The 17,896-nt window shown below is 33.3% G+C and overlaps 1 protein-coding gene across 1 annotated transcript; it reads right to left on the reverse strand.

Moving 5' to 3' along the window:
• Positions 1 to 14,545: 14,545 nt before the first annotated feature.
• Positions 14,546 to 17,836, reverse strand: LOC137932411 (uncharacterized). The gene is made up of 4 exons (XM_068776059.1): positions 17,732 to 17,836; positions 16,383 to 16,803; positions 15,360 to 15,472; positions 14,546 to 14,838 (listed from the first exon to the last, which is right to left on the reverse strand). Exons 1-4 carry the CDS (start codon positions 17,834 to 17,836, stop codon positions 14,635 to 14,637), a joined length of 843 nt encoding a protein of 280 aa, XP_068632160.1. The 3' UTR covers positions 14,546 to 14,634.
• Between the last annotated feature and the right edge of the window lie 60 nt (positions 17,837 to 17,896).

Below are 17,896 nucleotides of genomic sequence, written 5' to 3' on the forward strand. Positions count from 1 at the left end.
CCGGAGGTGTAGTAGAGCGGTGTAAACGTATGATCAAATCTGTCGGAAAATTGAAAGAATCCAAGTGGTGTGTGCAAACTGGAACGGAACGCTTGCAAGATAATATTTCTAGCATTCGGTATTGATCAAAGTGTGGCGAACGGACTTGCTCGGATCCACTCGTGAGCGTCCGCGTACGCTCGGCTTTTATCTAGGTCACACGTGTAAACGTTATCCCCACTACGCCGGCCTTGGCTTAGTTAGGATCAAATAGTGTACCTCCCCTTCTCCGTCATCACCACACACATGACGGTACTCGGTCTTCTATATCTATTATAAAACTTCGCTGTGTCCGGCAATCAAAGTATGACATTTTCTTGTCTCTTATAAAATAAAATATAGTCAAGTCTTCATTAGAGGAATTAAAATCTTCTATAAAAAATAAACAATTTATGGCATAAATAACATGACGTACAGCAATCTATTTCGTGGATACTTTTATCCTACATGTGTAAAATATATTGAATAGAGTGATGGCACTAATGTCGAGTGTGCTGTTGAATCGAACAATTGTATTATAAAAAACCCGTTATAAAACAATGGTGACCGTTGAGCGAATCGTACGAAACCAAGTCACGTTATCGAGTGAACGGCGTACAACAATCTAAGGCAGCGTGCAATTTGCGAGGCCAACCCGCCCGTAGCGGCACCATCTAATAAAACTGACTACAGATGATGAAAACAGCGGTTGGGCCGACCTCGTTCCTATCTAGGACAGTACCAAAAATAACTAGGCCATCGTTACAGCGCAAGCGTTAACGCTCTTAGGCAAAAAATATAATTTAACGGTCGATGGAAATGGACCCGTTTGGAAGAGGCCCGCTGTTCAACCAATTTACTAAGCCTATGGTGCACTGAGGCATCGTGGCTTCCTTCTCACGATTCTTTTGGACTAAATCCAATTGACAGTTCACATAAAACATCAAGTGGTAACCGTGAACCCTACCAAACAAGTTGGGGTGTCGAGTTGTACATACAGTAGTCAATAATTAATAGCTTATGGTTAATTGTTCTTTGTTTGCAATTACTAGCATTGGAGCCAAAGTATAAAAGTTTTATGATCTGTAAATATCTACCTGTTTTGCTTACTTATTAAGATGTCGGTTTATAAGATTACACATTACAGTTTAATATATCAAGAATATTTATATATGTACACAAACAAAAGATTTCCGCATATACTGACTCATTGCGATATCTCTGGAATCATAAGGCTTAAAGATTGAAATAGAATATTTCTTACGCCAAGAAGCAGTTAGCCTAAAACGGATATTACGAAAATCCTACCATCCTTGCTCTCACATAATATTTTTGGCATGTTAAAATTACTGCCAATACAGTTTATGACACTACACCCATGAGAAGGAAAACAGGCCACTATTATATACAAGATGATTGAGTTTTAAAGCTTTAAAGAGGTAAATATTTGCTGTCAATTAATGTAATGCATATCATATCCAAAACTTATGGTCTGAGAAATAATAAAGAAAGTAATGACACACAGTAATATAATACGAAAAACTGTTTTCAAAATTCATAATACTACATATTACAATTATTTAATGTTAACTATCAGTTCCTGCTGACTGTATTGCCAAAACATATTGGTCGGCGGCATTTCAAAAAGACCAATTAATAAAACATATTTCAGAGTGATCACTTCATACAGTGTAATTAGAAATAAATATAAAAGCTTTACAGCTTTATGCTTCCCAATCGGCTACAGCCCTTTGAAGCTTTTATACCTATAACTAATTACCGACTATATGAAACATAGTAAATATTAGTTACACCTTTCTATTTTTCTTTCCGTAGTGTCACCTAAATAAATAGTCATAACAAACAAATATGCATGCTGTGGCACTGCCACACGTCTGTATTTTATCGCAACTCCTGTGATAAGTGCGAAAAAATAAGGTACGACATTGGCATAATTAATTACATGAGCATTTGTGGCGAATAGCCACATGCTCGAGTAAATATTCATCTGCAAAATAAATACAGGATATTGAAATTATGCTTTAGTTGAAAGAAAAGTAAGCAATGGGCGTTTACCTCCGTGATAAATACATGAAATTGAAATTTAGCTTTAGTTGGATGAAAAGTAAACATGTCCATGATAAGTACATGAAATTGAAATATAGGTTGAGTTGAAAGAAAAGTAAACACTGCCGGCCATTGACCTTCCTAATAAATACATAAAATTAAAATTTAGCTTTAGAGGAAGAAAGTAAACATGGGCATTCTCATCCATTATAAGTATATTAAATTGAAATATACCTTTAGTTGGACGATAAGTAAACATGACCATTTACCTCCATAATAAATACATAAAACTGAAATTACGTTTTAGTTGTAAGAAAAGTATACACGGCCATTCACCTCCATGATAAATACATAAAATTGAAATTTAGCTTCAGTGGAAAGAAAAATTAACATGGGTATTCATGTCCATGATAAGTACATGAAATTGAAATTACGCTTTAGTTGAAAGAAAATAAAATATAGATATTCACCTCCATGATAAATGTACAAAATTGAAATTACGCTTTTGATAAAAGAAAAGTAGAAGGTAAATCGTTGCATCTGTGGTAGTAAAAGAAATAAATCATAATGCAACCGTAACACAAATAATCAAATAAGTTTTATAATAAAAGTTGATGTAACTGTTTATGAAAAAAATTCAACAAAAATATTTATCAATGTACAAGTAAAGATAAATAATTATTATTATTAAAAGATCCTCAAATCAACTTTGGGCACAACGTTAATTGTTATACAAAACAAAGATTAACGTGTTTTCTCATTTTGCATTTAGCTTGTAATTGAAAAAATTGCCATTACTAACTATTAATACCAAATGCATGCTCTAGTTAAATCATATTAGCGGAAATAAATCAAAAGCGAACGAAAGGAGACATCTATTTATACTACTACATTACTTATAAAACTGCTGGCAAACTGTTGTTTTACAAACTGCAAATTATTATTTATAATATTATTGCTATCATATCCGCGGCCCCTTCGCTAACCCAGGACATGAATTAATAGCAATGCTCTTGATTATAATTAAAAATTTAAACAATTAATCATTATATATAAATTTCGATTATAGTTGTTGTTTTTGATGAGTTACGAGAGAACGGATTGAACACAAGGAGTTGTATAATTATAGTGCGTCGTTTACGATTTTTAAGTTTGACGAGTCTATTAAAGCTATTGACCTATCTATCTTATGTTCATAAAACAAATCAAAGCTAGATGAGACTCAACATTGTAAAAAAAATAATCTTTTTAGTACTACCACTATCAATTTATAAGTGAATTTATAACATGACGTATTATATTTACTTAGCGATTTTTCTTTTAACCGTGACTTTTCGATAAAAACTATATTGAATTCTTAAAATTTCTTGTGGTGAAAATTGGCACTAGTTCAAAATAGTACAAATCAACTTCATGCAGATAAAGATGAACTAAATTCATTCGGTGTTCTAGACAGAAACAAATAAGAAACAACCGAAACAAAGAATCAATTGTTTCGTTACAATAATTTGTACTTTAAAATTGTAAAGAAATACTATGTAATGTCAAAAATTATGTAGACGCAAGGTTCACATTAGAACTCATCAAAAACTTTATTGAGTTACTCGTAGCTATCCGTAACAACCTTGAACACTGTTTCCATAGGCTCAACATGGGTTCACGCGACGATGGTACTAAAAGTTACATCTTTAAATAAGCCCTTGGAGGCGAAAGCAGTGGGGTACTAAATACCATCGTGGAGATTCTTGCACTGGGACAGACAAGAGTATTATGAGTTCGTGTAAAATAAATGAAATAGAATTCCTAAACAATTCATAGTCGCGTTACGCGGACGTCGAGATAAGAGCGCGATAACCCGCAATGGAAAACGCCAGCGGTGGAACAGTTGGGGATTAGATCATATCGGACGATGAAAGTAAACGCTCAGCTTTACTTACCTGGCGGGAGCCGGATTCCCGGACGCGGCGACCCCGACTTTGCCTGCTGATGGTGTGGCATCGCTGACTGCCCTCTTATACGTTTTTATGATGGGTGCGGGCACTACTACGCTGGCGCGCAGACCCACGTCGACGCAGAGCGATGCCGCATTGTGTTCTATACCAATATACGTATGCGCGGCAAATTTCTTTCCCCGTACCTCCTCCTCTCCTCCACCTCTGCCCCCTTAACACCGTTAGAACCGAAACGGCATAATGACAAGTAGAACACGCTAGATAGAATTAGTCCTTAATGACGCGGGGGCTTGTGAGCCGACTTCTATCTATATGGTAACACTGCATCAGTTTATGCGGCGATCTAATTTATCGCCCACGGAATTCGACCTGCCAGCCTGTAGTTGCTGACGTCATACGACTTCTACATAGATAGGTTAAGTTTAATATTGCAATGCTAACTAGAATGTATGATGTAGCGGAACGTCAAACGGTTTTAGTTAATATTTTCAATTGATTTTTGGAATTAACAATCATAACGGATTTTACCAAGGACTTCCCTTAAATATTTATTTCTTGATATGAAAGATTAGTATTTTGAATACTCTTTAATAATAATAAAGCGCTCTAAATGATTGTTCGAATTTCACAGTTTTTACCGGATAGGTATGCCGCAAACTCAACAACGACCTTTGGGATAAATCGCAACCAGTTGCGCTTTTACGAATTTAAAGCTTTTGTTGTGACGTTATTGTCGGTCGACGAAAACCGGTCCTTTTTACTACGTCATATCGTACCTTATGGTGCCACTGATGTACGTAATAGTATGAATAATATAACACTATTTTACACGTCTTCGTGAGAGCACGAGAGAGAAAAGTTAGAGACATCTTCACACGAATATAAATGCAATATCGTTTGTTGTTTGTCCGTGACTCCTTAATTTTTTTTCAGTTCACTAGGCAGAAAAAAAACAATGTGTTAGTTATTCAGGCAAGTTTCCTTCTTCCATAAGATTTTCTTCACTGCAGAAAAAAAGTATCTAATATAATAATTGTGCGTTAGTAAGAAGCCATATTGTAACCAAGTAGACGAATGGGATTTGTAGCTTGTTGAAGTGACAATTGAAAACGGTTATACAGTTCTAGTAACGCTGTAAATAATTGATCTGATAAAACCGAAAGCTAGTTCTATATTAATAACAAACGAAAACCAATAATACAATTTATATCCATTTTTTGTTAATTTTTCATTCTTATCTTGTTAATTATTTTAATAACAATTTTTTTGTTATTGAAATACTTATCCCAGTTGTAAATTTATAAATGTTTATTGTCCATATCAGTTATACCATATTGAAGGCTTTAGTAAGGAGTAAGTTTGAAATACGACCTTCGGGAACCCTTCACTGCAAATTGTCGTTTATTCAATTGTGGATACGAGGCGAACGTAGTCGCTAATATACGACCTAAAGCGCTCCGATTCACATGTAAAGGGGGACTCGGAGGAAATTTTTCTATTCACTTGATACTTGTTCTAAATTCCTTCAATTAAATATTTTTTTGGTGTTATCTTAGTTAGATACTTATAGACTTATTACATCTAAAACAATGTATGGACACCTGCGCGGATTATTTTGTATATCACCCAAATGCAATTAAAATTAGGTGATTAAAAAACCTCAATGATCTAACCGCAGTGCCTAATTATGTACGAGTATATCATCCCACGTTTCACCTTATATAATTTATAGTTTATTTAATAGTTTCCTACCTAATGTTTATTAATTTCTAATACAAAATCTGTCATACGCATCCCGAGAATCCAAAATCCGTATTCGAAAAAGAATATCTAGTAGAATTGAGAAGCACAACCTATTCTGTCTGAATAATTTTACAATCTTGTTTTTATAAAATAAGAACATTATCGTCGTCATTTCAACCTAAGAACGTCCACTGTTAAACATAGGCCTCTCCCGCAGATTTCTAATAACACCTCTTTACTAGTCATGTTGGAAATCTAAAGCATGCATCCTGATGACTAACAAGTTTGTCTGTATTTTCTACAATAATTTTAAAAATACTATTAATTTACCGGTTACGACCGGGCCTTCCGTCAACCTTAAAATTGTCTGTCCACGGTGTGGATCGACTGTCTAACCTACGCTGCGCTTGCCGGTCTGGGGTTTCCACTCCAACATTTAGCCCCAGCGGCCATGTAGTCTGCCCACTGCTACTCCTACTTGCTAATCCGGTGCGCTACCAGTTATCCCTCATTCTAGATACGATCGCGTCGAGAAATCCCGAGCATAGCCCTTTTAATGGCTCTCTGAACCACTCCGAGAGACTGCGATCTTGCCTATTAGGCCCGTAATGTGAGACTTCATTTCTCTGCCGTGTGCTGTACTGGTGTTACCATTGTTTGAAATAAATAGCCTGATATAAAACCTCATAAAAGCTCCAAGATCAATTCTGGAATCGTTAAATAGCCCTGTATTGTTTTATGTTATATTTAAATCTATATTGGACATCAAGACAGAAGAAAAACAAATCACGATAATTAGCCAAAAGCAGTACAAACGGTTTTTTATCGCAATATTCTTAAATTATAACCTTTAGTAAATAATAATTCGCGAATTATTAATTTCTTAATCAGACGTCAATGCGTGTTCACTCATTCTCATCAATGGATACTTTTCTGGCACAGCGACTAACTTGTAATAAATTCCGGTCGAAACTCGAATATAATCTCTTGACCAGGCAATTAACCGGCAACCCATTCACTAACTAGTCGTTAACGTTTTCCTAGTTCTGAGTTAGAACGTTTTTAGTTTCATAATATACATTGCAAATTATTGCAACAGATTCAATTATTTATATGAAAATAGACACGAAATATTATTACAAACTGTTTATTAACTCTATGCAAACTTACGTTTGTATATCCCCATACAAATCTATAGCCATATATGTTAGTCACTTTATCATCATCAACTTTATATCGTCCGAAAGACACCCACTGCTAGGCTTAAGCCGCCACGATGACCGGTCTCGTGCAGCTTGGATCCAGCGACTTCCCGCAGCCATTACTAATTTACTGGCCAAACTCACTACTTACCGAAAAAGTTTTTTGATTTGTATAAGTGTTCCATGGTCAGAATTATTACAGGTGTCATAAATAACGATAACGTTCTAAATTGAACAACTTCATATTTTGATTCCTGTTAATTTAACCGTAACGTTCGTTTAAGCATATTCCACTGAAAGATAGCATGAATTATGGTTCTGATATTCCTTTTTGAATATTTCTGAGATAAGTTGTTTAATACGAGAACACAATTTCTCACATAACTTTCTGCATTATTTAATTATAGAAATACTTACTAAGGCTTACGGAGTTAGGACCGTACCTACAATGAACTACTAAGTACTGTATACGAATATTTCTGTGAACTGTAATGTCCTGTAGCTAAACTGCAAATAAGGAGAATTAAATTACACAAAATATTACTAGATACTACCCTTACGTTTTAAAATAAACGGATATTATTTAAAAAGTATTTAATCTATTTACAAAGAAAATTACGAGTAGCGCACACTTATCGTCCATTCTTACTTAAACTTAAATGCATAACTATAATTGGCCATTGAAATCTTCTTGCAATAGGAAGTACATTTTATTTAAGTAAAACTGGTTGTTTTTTTAAATGTATAGAACAGTAGCTGCACTGCATAATCGTAAAAGTTAAATACTTATGCCGATGCTTACGTGGCAATTAATTAACATCACTGGCTTTAATTTTTTTTTATAAAAGAGGTTTGTTTATGTTTTTACACTTCGCGAAATAAAGACGCATATAATATTTTTTAATGAACTTAAGTACAAGTTTTAACCGGTTGACACTCTTTCGGCTAAAGTCTACAAGTTCTTTACACATATTAGTAATGCTTCTAGGATATACCACTTTATTACGAAGATGTATAAGTGACTTATTATTTTTGTGGTCCAGCGTTAAGGATTTACAGAAGAAGAAATAATATATGATACATTTTATAGACCGTAAACAACTTTTACTTCGTACACAAATAAATATACTTTCAATAAATTACGGAGTAGTATAACATGTATACGTACATCATTAACTACATCTTTGACTTTAAATGTGTATAGTAGAATAGTACGACTACTGATACCGGTATAATTTTGATTTGTTATTGATTTATTGAACGTGTCCTTATTTTTGTTATTTTACACTATTTATTGTTTAAATTCCCATTTTATCGCTTATATTGTCAAAATCGAATTAACTAATACCAAAAACAACAAGGTTTCGATTTTTTCCTCCGTGTTTATCAACTAAAAACAGAATCATTTTTAATTAAGAAAACTCTGTACTCCTTTGTAAAATTAAATGTATGTTAAAAGTAATGAATTGGGCCATAAAGGGCGAGAGAACTGCACATACAATTTATCAAACACTGGCGGTTCACAGGGAGTAATATCCGTCCTTTTGCTTCTCGCCGTCTATCATCTACAAATAGCTTTATTTTAATGTTTAATTCTAATTGCAGGATTAAATATGTGATAACCTTCATTTAAAAAATTCATCGCTCTAAGGGAAAAAACTGGTTTGAGTTGCAAAGAAGCGTTCAAAGGTATAAGAATAATACTGTTTCCAAATATTCTTTCTCAATATCTTGTGGAAAAGGCATCTTACTAACTCTTATTTTTATTTCTTTCGAAAAAAATTCCTTTAAAAATCTTAAAATGATTGGTTTTAAATGGTTCAGTTTCTGTAAAGCAAAATGCCTCATGCATATCCATGAATTGTGAACCCTTGGAATATAGTTTGCCTAAAGGTTATTACAGAAAAGGAAAACAAACCTAGGAACATCTTTTTCACTTCATGTTTCAAAATATATACAAAAAAATTTATCAGTTTAAATTCGCAAGTACGATTAATTGTTTGAAATTAATTAACGTTTTTAAGAATATTTTGCCCTCGAGTTTTGTTTTTAATTGACTTGTAACGTAAGTTAATTTTATCTATGCCGGAAATGGGTATCAATGCAAATACTTGATAAATTTAACTTTACTTCTCTAAACTTCTACAGAAATATGAATTCTGTAATTAAGAGCTATATTTTTATTTTCAGTTAATCATTAGCATGTACATGTTATCTAAAAAGTAAGTAAGTAGAAACTGCCCATGACCTTATCCGAATTGTCAAGATTATATTGTTAAGTATAGGGAAAATACTTGTTGAATATTACAAGCAGCTGAGTTCTTTGGAAAGTTACGTGTCCAAAGTAATTCAAAATATTTTGACGGGGATAAATTTTAGTTAGACCAACATTAAAGTGTTTTCCTTCCCTTTAGCTGCATATAATATGCGATCGCGACAAAATATTAACACTAGCGCGTGTGACAAATTTATTATTGCGAGCGGATGGCCTCAAAATCGGATCACGTGACCTACCGAATACACGGCGCCTGAGATGGATTTGCGAGCGTCACGTTTATAAACTAACTACTAAATATATGTAGGTCTAAGAAATTCTTGCTTTCTATAAGTTTTTACATATGGAAATAAAATAACATATCTTTAAAAATAACGTCATTATATGTACAGTTTGATCGTAGCTACACGGTGTATTTATTGAAAACAAATTATATCTAAAAAAACTTAGTCACCTACCGAATGATTGTTTCGGATTACTCACATATAGTATATATAAAAAGGGAATTATGAGAAACTGGTCTTCGTAATGACGTAGAAACAGTTTAAGAATGACAGTTGATTTACGGCGAGTATTGAAAATAGGTCAAACAGTTTACCTGATCCGACGATTTAGATGCTTGAATAATTAAAACTATTTTAGATTTTAAAAGATCAATTGACTATATCGAGACATATATTGTATTTTACCAATTTCTGTAAACCAAGCATGTGTAGGTTTAGTAACTTTAAAAATAATGTTTATGTATTTCAATATCATAATATGCACGAAACGTTGTGTTGTCAAACAAAGTTGTACTATCCAACCGTAGTCATCCATAGTACATTGCATGTATTACCTTTCGCGCACAGCTCTTGACCATTATTCTGTAACTAGGTCAATACTAATATTTATAATCAGTGTTGCATGCGCAAAAGCGAAAGTTCCTTTGTGGTAGTCTTTTTTACTCTTCTTAGTTAATTTCACTTTCTCATACCTTACAAAATTAGTTTATATATCTGCGGAAACCTTAGCAATTCATTTAACTTTTTAGAAAAATTTTACCATGAAATTTTGTCACTATTTAAGAAGATTTATTAAAATTTAGACACGACTTCTTTATATTTAGAGGAATGATTTGAAACATGTTCAATTAATGTCCTAAAAGCAAACACACCTTCCATAACATACGTGTTACTCTTATCCTAGGTAATCCGAATGTATTCAACAGAACATATACACTTAGCATCTCTTCCTAAAGAAATCGGTAAAAAGTTGCATAATTATATCAATAAACAATACGATGTCATTTTATATATAAATATAGCCAGCCCCCTTATTGGTGCAAGGCGACAAAGCCAGCGGTGCGGTTACATAAGGCAGAAAATAAATAGGTCACGCGAGCACGGAATCCCCCAGAGTTGGGGGTGAGGGGGTTCCGAAGTGGAGGGAGCGTCGGCGGAAAACTAGGTGGCCTAAATGTAGACCTAGCGCCACTGCACACTGTTGTCGCTTTTTTACTGTAGCCTAGCGCAGAAAATTATATATTCGAGGATTCCGCCCAACACGCGAATCCCCCGCTCTGTTGCTACCTCGATCAAATCCCCGCTTAGCCGCTATGTTCAAAATTAATTCAAATTCTTTTTAAGTTTTGTTCGATACTTTGAAGATTATACTGTTCAAGACATACTAAGAAACGTTTAATTATAAGTTAAAATATTTTATATCATTATTTTTTAATTTTCTTTATTGATTTTTTTTTGAATATTACAATTCAATATTTTCACTGAATTTTAAGGCGACTGCTTAAGTAAGCTTAATCTTATCTTCTTAACAGTAACTAACTAAGCTCGGGAGCTCGAGCCTCGGTTCAGGCTTTTATATTCGTTCTTTCTCGGTCGAACTCGCTATTTGCGTGGACAGACGCTCCAAGGAGCAAAGCAGCCAAGGATGTTGATCAATACACGTTTAACATTTCTATTTGTGGGATTCCCCGAATTTGTCGAACTGTCTACGTTGATTGTCATTATGAGAAAATTTCGATTTAATGCGATTTGCTCAAATGTATGGATACGTCATTCAATAAGAGATGAATTAATATGTCATATAAACAATAATTAATCTCGTGAAAATTTTGCACCTCAGGAGGTTTCAGTTTAATTTTTTTACCTTAAATTTTTTTGATATAGCAGTGTCTGTTACTCTGACCACACGCTCACACGTGGCATGACTGCTATTACTTATCGTCGTTATTATGTTAATAAAATCACGATCCAACACTTTTCAGCAAAGGAAGGATACTTTCAAAAGATTTACCTAGGGAATTTCTTTTTATTTAGGGGGTATTCTTAAATCCCTAGACAATATCACTAAATAACATTATAGATTAAAAACCAGTTTAACTGAAAGTCGTATTCTCTCCTTCTTTGTTAACATTCGCTTTCATACCACTAAGGAATAATTACTTATATCTATATAAAAGGGGAGCCCTTGTATTAAGCCGATATAGCGTACAACGATTGTAAATGTTTCATTGAGTTACCACAAAAAAGTTCGTTTTCCTCTACTGAATACTAATTGCTTGGTTAGAACCATCCAACAATATAAATTCAAATATTTTAATTTCTTTACACTGTTCAAAAAAGTTCTCTTAAATTTACTTAATGTAACTAATACTTATGTCTTGGTGATTTGCACAAAATAATCGAAAAGCGAAATCAAAGCAGATATTTATTTATGTTATACCTTACGTAAAATTATTATTTTGGCGTAACTACTTTTTGTGTAACGAGTGAAATCGGCTCTACAGCCTAACGACAAATAATTCTTCATTGTAATATGAATAACCAGCAGGTATAAGATTAACAATAAAGGTGCTGCTTATATATACATAGATGATTTAAATGTTTATATATACATAGATATTTAAATTACTTCAGATGTTTTATCGCTATTTTCACAAATATATAAATTTTCCAACACATAATACAGTTAGTTGTAACATATTCTCCGCTGTACTGTTACAATTAGTTTTCCTCTATTCTATGCTTTATTCGTATTGTTTTAGACGTGAAAGAGAAAGAAAACGAGTAGTGATTATTATTTTCAAATACCTATAATTTTTTATAAAAACCAATTTTTGAAAAAAATAATTAAAAATGGATATACTAGATATATCCGTAAAGGATATAAGTAGAATGCTAATAAGTCTAAAAAAAATATTTTAACTCAATTTTAATCGTTCAGTTTTATAGACAACAAAAGAATTTACATTTACGAAGAACGAATACGGATGGTTAAAAAATATTTATCTTAATGATTAATTCAAGACCACATATCTGCACGTGTTAATTTCAGATAATGCTAACAGACGTGTCCGTCTTCAATTTCTATGTTAAGTCGCATCGCCAAATACTGAGTTCGTTCTAAAATAATAAATGGCAATTGGATTTATATCGATGGACAGATGCCCTTAGTGTAAACGAGCAGCTGTGGGTGGAGACGTTAAATAGAGAAGGAAAACATATCTACAGATAATTCCTCGTAAATATAACACTTTATAGAAAACTGACTTTTGGATGTAACAGAATATATTACTTCCGTACTAGATATGCGTAGCAGTAGCTTCATAATTTTCGTTGATTTCAATGTAACTTATGTGTAATGAAATAAGGATAAAAATTAATCCTAAAAATTGCATTATCCTTAAATAGTAATTCATAATGTATTAAATACGTGCTTGTTTGTCTGTGAATAGTATTTTTAGGTACATTCAAATGCATATTTACGATGTATATGATTTTTAAAGTGGTAAAAAATATTCAAAATGAATTGCCGATTTATTTGCAACATTTTCTAGTCACAAAATGCCTTAAAACTTGTTCATCGTCCCGGTTGGCAGTGTGGTGCAGCCGGCATGCGAATCTAGGTCGAGCGCCACGTTCCACGTACTGAACTAACACATGGAACCTGCTGGTTGCTGCGCACGTTGTACGCACACATAGAACTCGGCCTCGTCCGAGATATAGGCCAAAAACTCGCGCATGCGTCGATAGGTCTCTAATCTACTGTTGTGGTAAAGCCGCAGCAGACAAGATAAACAGTAGCAAATATTGAAAACGTATAAAATCCCTAATCTACTAAGAATATATAGTTTTCAATGACTTTCAATCTGGAAAACGAAGATATTTCAAAATTAAAAACAACTATTTACTTAAGTAAAATATCTGGTGTATAATTATTTTTAATTTTATGTTTCATGTTCTGTCGTGTGGCTCTTTACATTACAATTTTTGCAGAAAGAGTAATTATTTGTGTCTGTTTAACGATAAATCAGTTTTTATACGAGTTATTCATCATTTATTTACTTTAGAAAGTGAGACCTGATATATAATTGAGTATAAACAAATTAAGAAATAATATTTTTTTAATCGGAAAATTACAGATATTACTGTTTATTTAATTTCTTCCATACAGTGGAAAATTTAGTTGTAGTAACTATAACGCACGTAAAACTCCGAACATTTTTAACGAGTTAAAATTAAATTGATAGATAAATGCTGGACACCCGAGAAACTTATTTGACTTTACTGTGAAATGTTGCTCTTTCAAGAAGTTATACGGACGGGTACTACCGAGTCATCAATTCCGGATTGGCTTTTTATTACTAGACAATAATTGCCTGGTAAAAGTCATACAGAGCTCTCTTAAGCTCACTTTTGTAAGCAACCAACATTTACAGATGATTGTAGTGGTCGTCGATAATTGTAAACAATTTAAAGATGTTTATGTTTGCAATACACAATTACACATATTTTTGTTTATTGTTGATGGACTTTACGATGTATATATATGATCAGAGAGACAATAGTTACACATTAAACAGGAATCAGTACAGAGAACGAAAATGTAAAACAAAGATAAGTAAAAATCATTTCAAAAATTAGTCAATACGTAGGAGCAATCAACATAGGAGCCATGAAACGCCACCGCAACAAAACTTCCAAGATTGTCTTCACTAACGACTGGGATAATATAAGGAAAAGTTTCCCCTTTTTCTTCCTACTTCTTAGTAGTTATATATTCTAGTCATCATAATTGAAATGTAATGCATAAAGGATTGGTTTTGGCTAATTTTTGGAGCACATTTATTGTGTACATTCATATAATTCGAAGTTAATTATTTAATGAGGTTTGTTTTAAAATCTGCTTGAAACATCCGTCTATGAAAATATGTTTGCATCTGTAATGAATGACGTCGAGAATATTTAAAAGCTTGCGGATACTTTTATAATTTTAAACGCATCTATTTTTCCAACTTATCTGTATATTTTGTATTAAATACATTTATAATGTGGTAAAAATAGTTAATAACACACAATTATTATTTAGATGTATATTAGATGTCATTATTTTTACACAAAACAAGCATAGCAGAAGCTTTGACTATATCTCCAGCAGAATTAGCGAGCTCCCGGCTGCATTCCTCCAGCGTCACAGACACTTCGTCCCCAACGGTTATCTTCACTCTAATCATTTTGATCGCGTGGTGAACGTTCCAATCGCTGAGCTCTAAAGCTTCAAGACATTCTTCTGGTGTTGCCTGTAAATAATAATTTTATTAGATAGAAAATAATGTTATATTATGTATAACTAGCTCTCCTCCGCCTGCTTCGCGTAACCCGCTTTTTGCGCGTGTAATTTCATAAAATGCTTTCTTGGTAATTTTTAACACGCGAATAATATTTTACGACCAAGTTTTATACCTATGAGAGCAATTGTAGTTTCTGAATATGCATTTTTTTGTAAACGCCTTTCCACCCCAACCCTTCTTGCGGGTGGAATTTCGTAAAATCCATTCTTAGCCGGGGTCTGATTGCGAAAGGAATATTTCTACCAAATTTCAAGTCTCTTAGCTTTATGCTTTCAGAGATAGAAGATATAAAATATAATAACAACAGTTAAATATAAACAGCTTTCCAACAACTGTTTTTATTGCTACTTATACTTTTCTTGAAATTCTAGGCGCGTTCGTGTGAGTACAATTAATCTGTTTTTGTGGTAGTATTATTGCTTCGCAATCGCTTATCCAGATAATACATTAGTCAGTTTTTAACTGATTACCTGTTGTTTAAGAACCTTATTCATTATTCTCACTTCGTCAGACTCTACTCCACGTTGTCTCCCGCATGGTTTTTGATCCGCAAACTCTAATAAATCTTCGACGGATACATGATCTGCAATAAACAAAAAATGTTACATTACGTGATTACAGTAACCTCAACTTAATATTACAGCGCCGAGTAAAAAGTATACATTGTAAATTAAAAGAATAAGCTCTTCCGATATTACATATCTGATATTTCATATTTCTCGTTTTTTTAAACTTATTTTTATCTATTTTTTAATATTTTGTCCACCGAATTTTAATATTGCACAAAAGATTCAAATCTACTACATGCTATTAAGTTATTTTGTCCACATCACTCGCAAACAATCAACTTCAACAAATCACTGGTTGTAGGGAAAGTAGACGGTTAAAAAAAAGGAGAACGATCACCTATCCATTGCCCTGATCAAGTCAAATCAATAACGGGACTCGTTACTACAACCATAAGGAAAGCAGAGCATATACGTATGACAATAACTTGTCGCTAATTCCGTCAAGGCGTTTCAAAACGGTCACGATCTTCAGAAATGAAGAAAAGTCTGAGAAGAAGTATTTAAAATTATGCACAGCCCCAGAAGGGGACAAGCATTGCTTCATCATAGTTAAAAATTAGACAATATTGCATTATATTCACTGGACAGAGTTAATACAGCGTTCGTTTCCGTCCGTTTATTGTAAAACACACAGTTTATTGTGAATGCGTGAACAAATAAATGTAAACATAAAATAGTTTAATAGGTCGTCCACCATCGTTCACCGAAAAAACATCAAGTTTCAGATTATACAGGACTCAATGCAAGAACAGGTTGAAAAAAATTACACCCAAAACACGCCGATAGGCAGGGGGTACTCAGGAGCAACCAATATACAAGCGAGAGAAATCATCTGTACGTGCAAGGCAAATATAGATTGATACTTTGCCACCAGATCACTAACACTATGAGATACTTTTTTAATATTACGATATAAAAACAAACCTTTGACGAAGGATCTTTCTTCGAAATACTGCTTTCGTTCTTTAGCAGGTTCATAATCCTTTTCATTGTCAATCGTTTCAAGATAACAGTTGAATGGGTTAACAGAGCCCTGTCCCGTTACGTTTGTGAATGGATTTGTGTCCACTTTAACAGTTTCCGGGCCATCGAATACATCGACTCCATTCTTATGCATGTGCTGTATGTGTTCTTGAATCCTCTGGCAGTTCCTTTCTTTCATTGAGCAACTTACGGTGTTTTGATATATAATAAGGCGATCGTTATGATCGTTGTTTACATTCGTGTTTATGTTCTTAGGCGTGTTGGGCAATTTCAAAGGATACTTCCGTATATGTCTTGGTTTATCGATTAATTTTGGTTTCGTTGTTCTAGGTGGAAGTTGTAGCTCATTTTTATTCTGGAACTAATATGTTTGAGGCCATTACTTTCAAAAAAACTAAAATTAATAAGTATAATTAAGACTACTCCGAATCTCAAAAAAGGAACAAAATAAAGATTTTTTTTTCCATTAATTTAACATCATTTAGAGAGTTGCGATTTATATTAGGGGAACTGAAAAGTAACGTTATTTCTGCGCAAGTCGATATTTGATTGTAATTTGGTAACTCATTACGTACTTGGACGACATTGTATACTAGATGGCAAAATATTTTCGATAGCGAAGGTGAATATATTGTTGATAAGAAAGGAAATGTTGTGAAAAATGTAGTCGTGTGAAATTGAACTTAAGAAAGTGAAATTATTTTCCGGTCCCCGTAATGTGAAAAACCAACTGGGTTATTATCTATACTACCAGAGCTGCCATTGATATAGAAAATTAATAGGTTTAAAATGAAGTTAAATAGCAGAAAATAAAGAAGGCTTTTTTATTTCCTACTATTTAACTGGGAATGGCAATAAGTGAAAAGGGGGGCTTTGTACTGACACTAGGAGTCATGCGATATACTTTTCATTAAGACTTAAATCTGTTTAATGTTATTTGTCCTTTATTATAGACATCAGTTAATACTACGCAGCAGTCCGTGACTATCGCTTGAAATGTCATATGCACAAGTGTAATAATTATCTGTTATTTATCTACCTATATAAATAAAAATGAATTGCCATATGTGTTGCTTTTATATTGCTGGATTGCAAAAATGGACGGCTCGACCAATTCAGCTTTTTATATTTTGCTTAAGGCAGGACAAGAGTTCTTATGAAGAAGAGAATAGATAAATTGCTAATAAAATGGAATAATTAAAGCAAACACATTTGTGTTATTTTTGTGTATCGTGTACGGTAAAAGGTTAAGAACTTTTGTATACAATAAAATATTTAATGAAACTTACATCGCCATCTTTCGTCCGTTGATCAACAGGCTCGTACGTCGATGGTCTAAAATTGTAATTCTGTGATGAATACTTTGATAAAGTAAAATGTGAACGAAAAGGCATTTCTTTAAAAAAAAACTCATTAAATAAGGTTTTCTGTCTGTCATCACTTTCATTGCAATA

The sequence above is a fragment of the Battus philenor genome, unplaced genomic scaffold, assembly GCF_028537555.1.
Source record: "Battus philenor isolate CCGP_79_NKW_IND1 unplaced genomic scaffold, ilBatPhil1.0.hap1 SCAF_1, whole genome shotgun sequence".
NCBI lineage: Eukaryota > Metazoa > Arthropoda > Insecta > Lepidoptera > Papilionidae > Battus > Battus philenor.

What these genes read in the sequence shown, in the direction of transcription:
- LOC137932411 (XM_068776059.1), bottom strand. Translation starts at nt 17,836, where the DNA reads ATGCCTTTTCGTTCACATTTTACTTTATCAAAGTATTCATCACAGAAT. An exon ending in AGAAAGATCCTTCGTCAAAG is followed by an intron (nt 15,473 to 16,382) that starts GTTTGTTTTTAT and finishes TGTTTATTGCAG; the next exon opens with ATCATGTATCCGTCGAAGAT. An exon ending in ATAAGGTTCTTAAACAACAG is followed by an intron (nt 14,839 to 15,359) that starts GTAATCAGTTAA and finishes TATTATTTACAG; the next exon opens with GCAACACCAGAAGAATGTCT.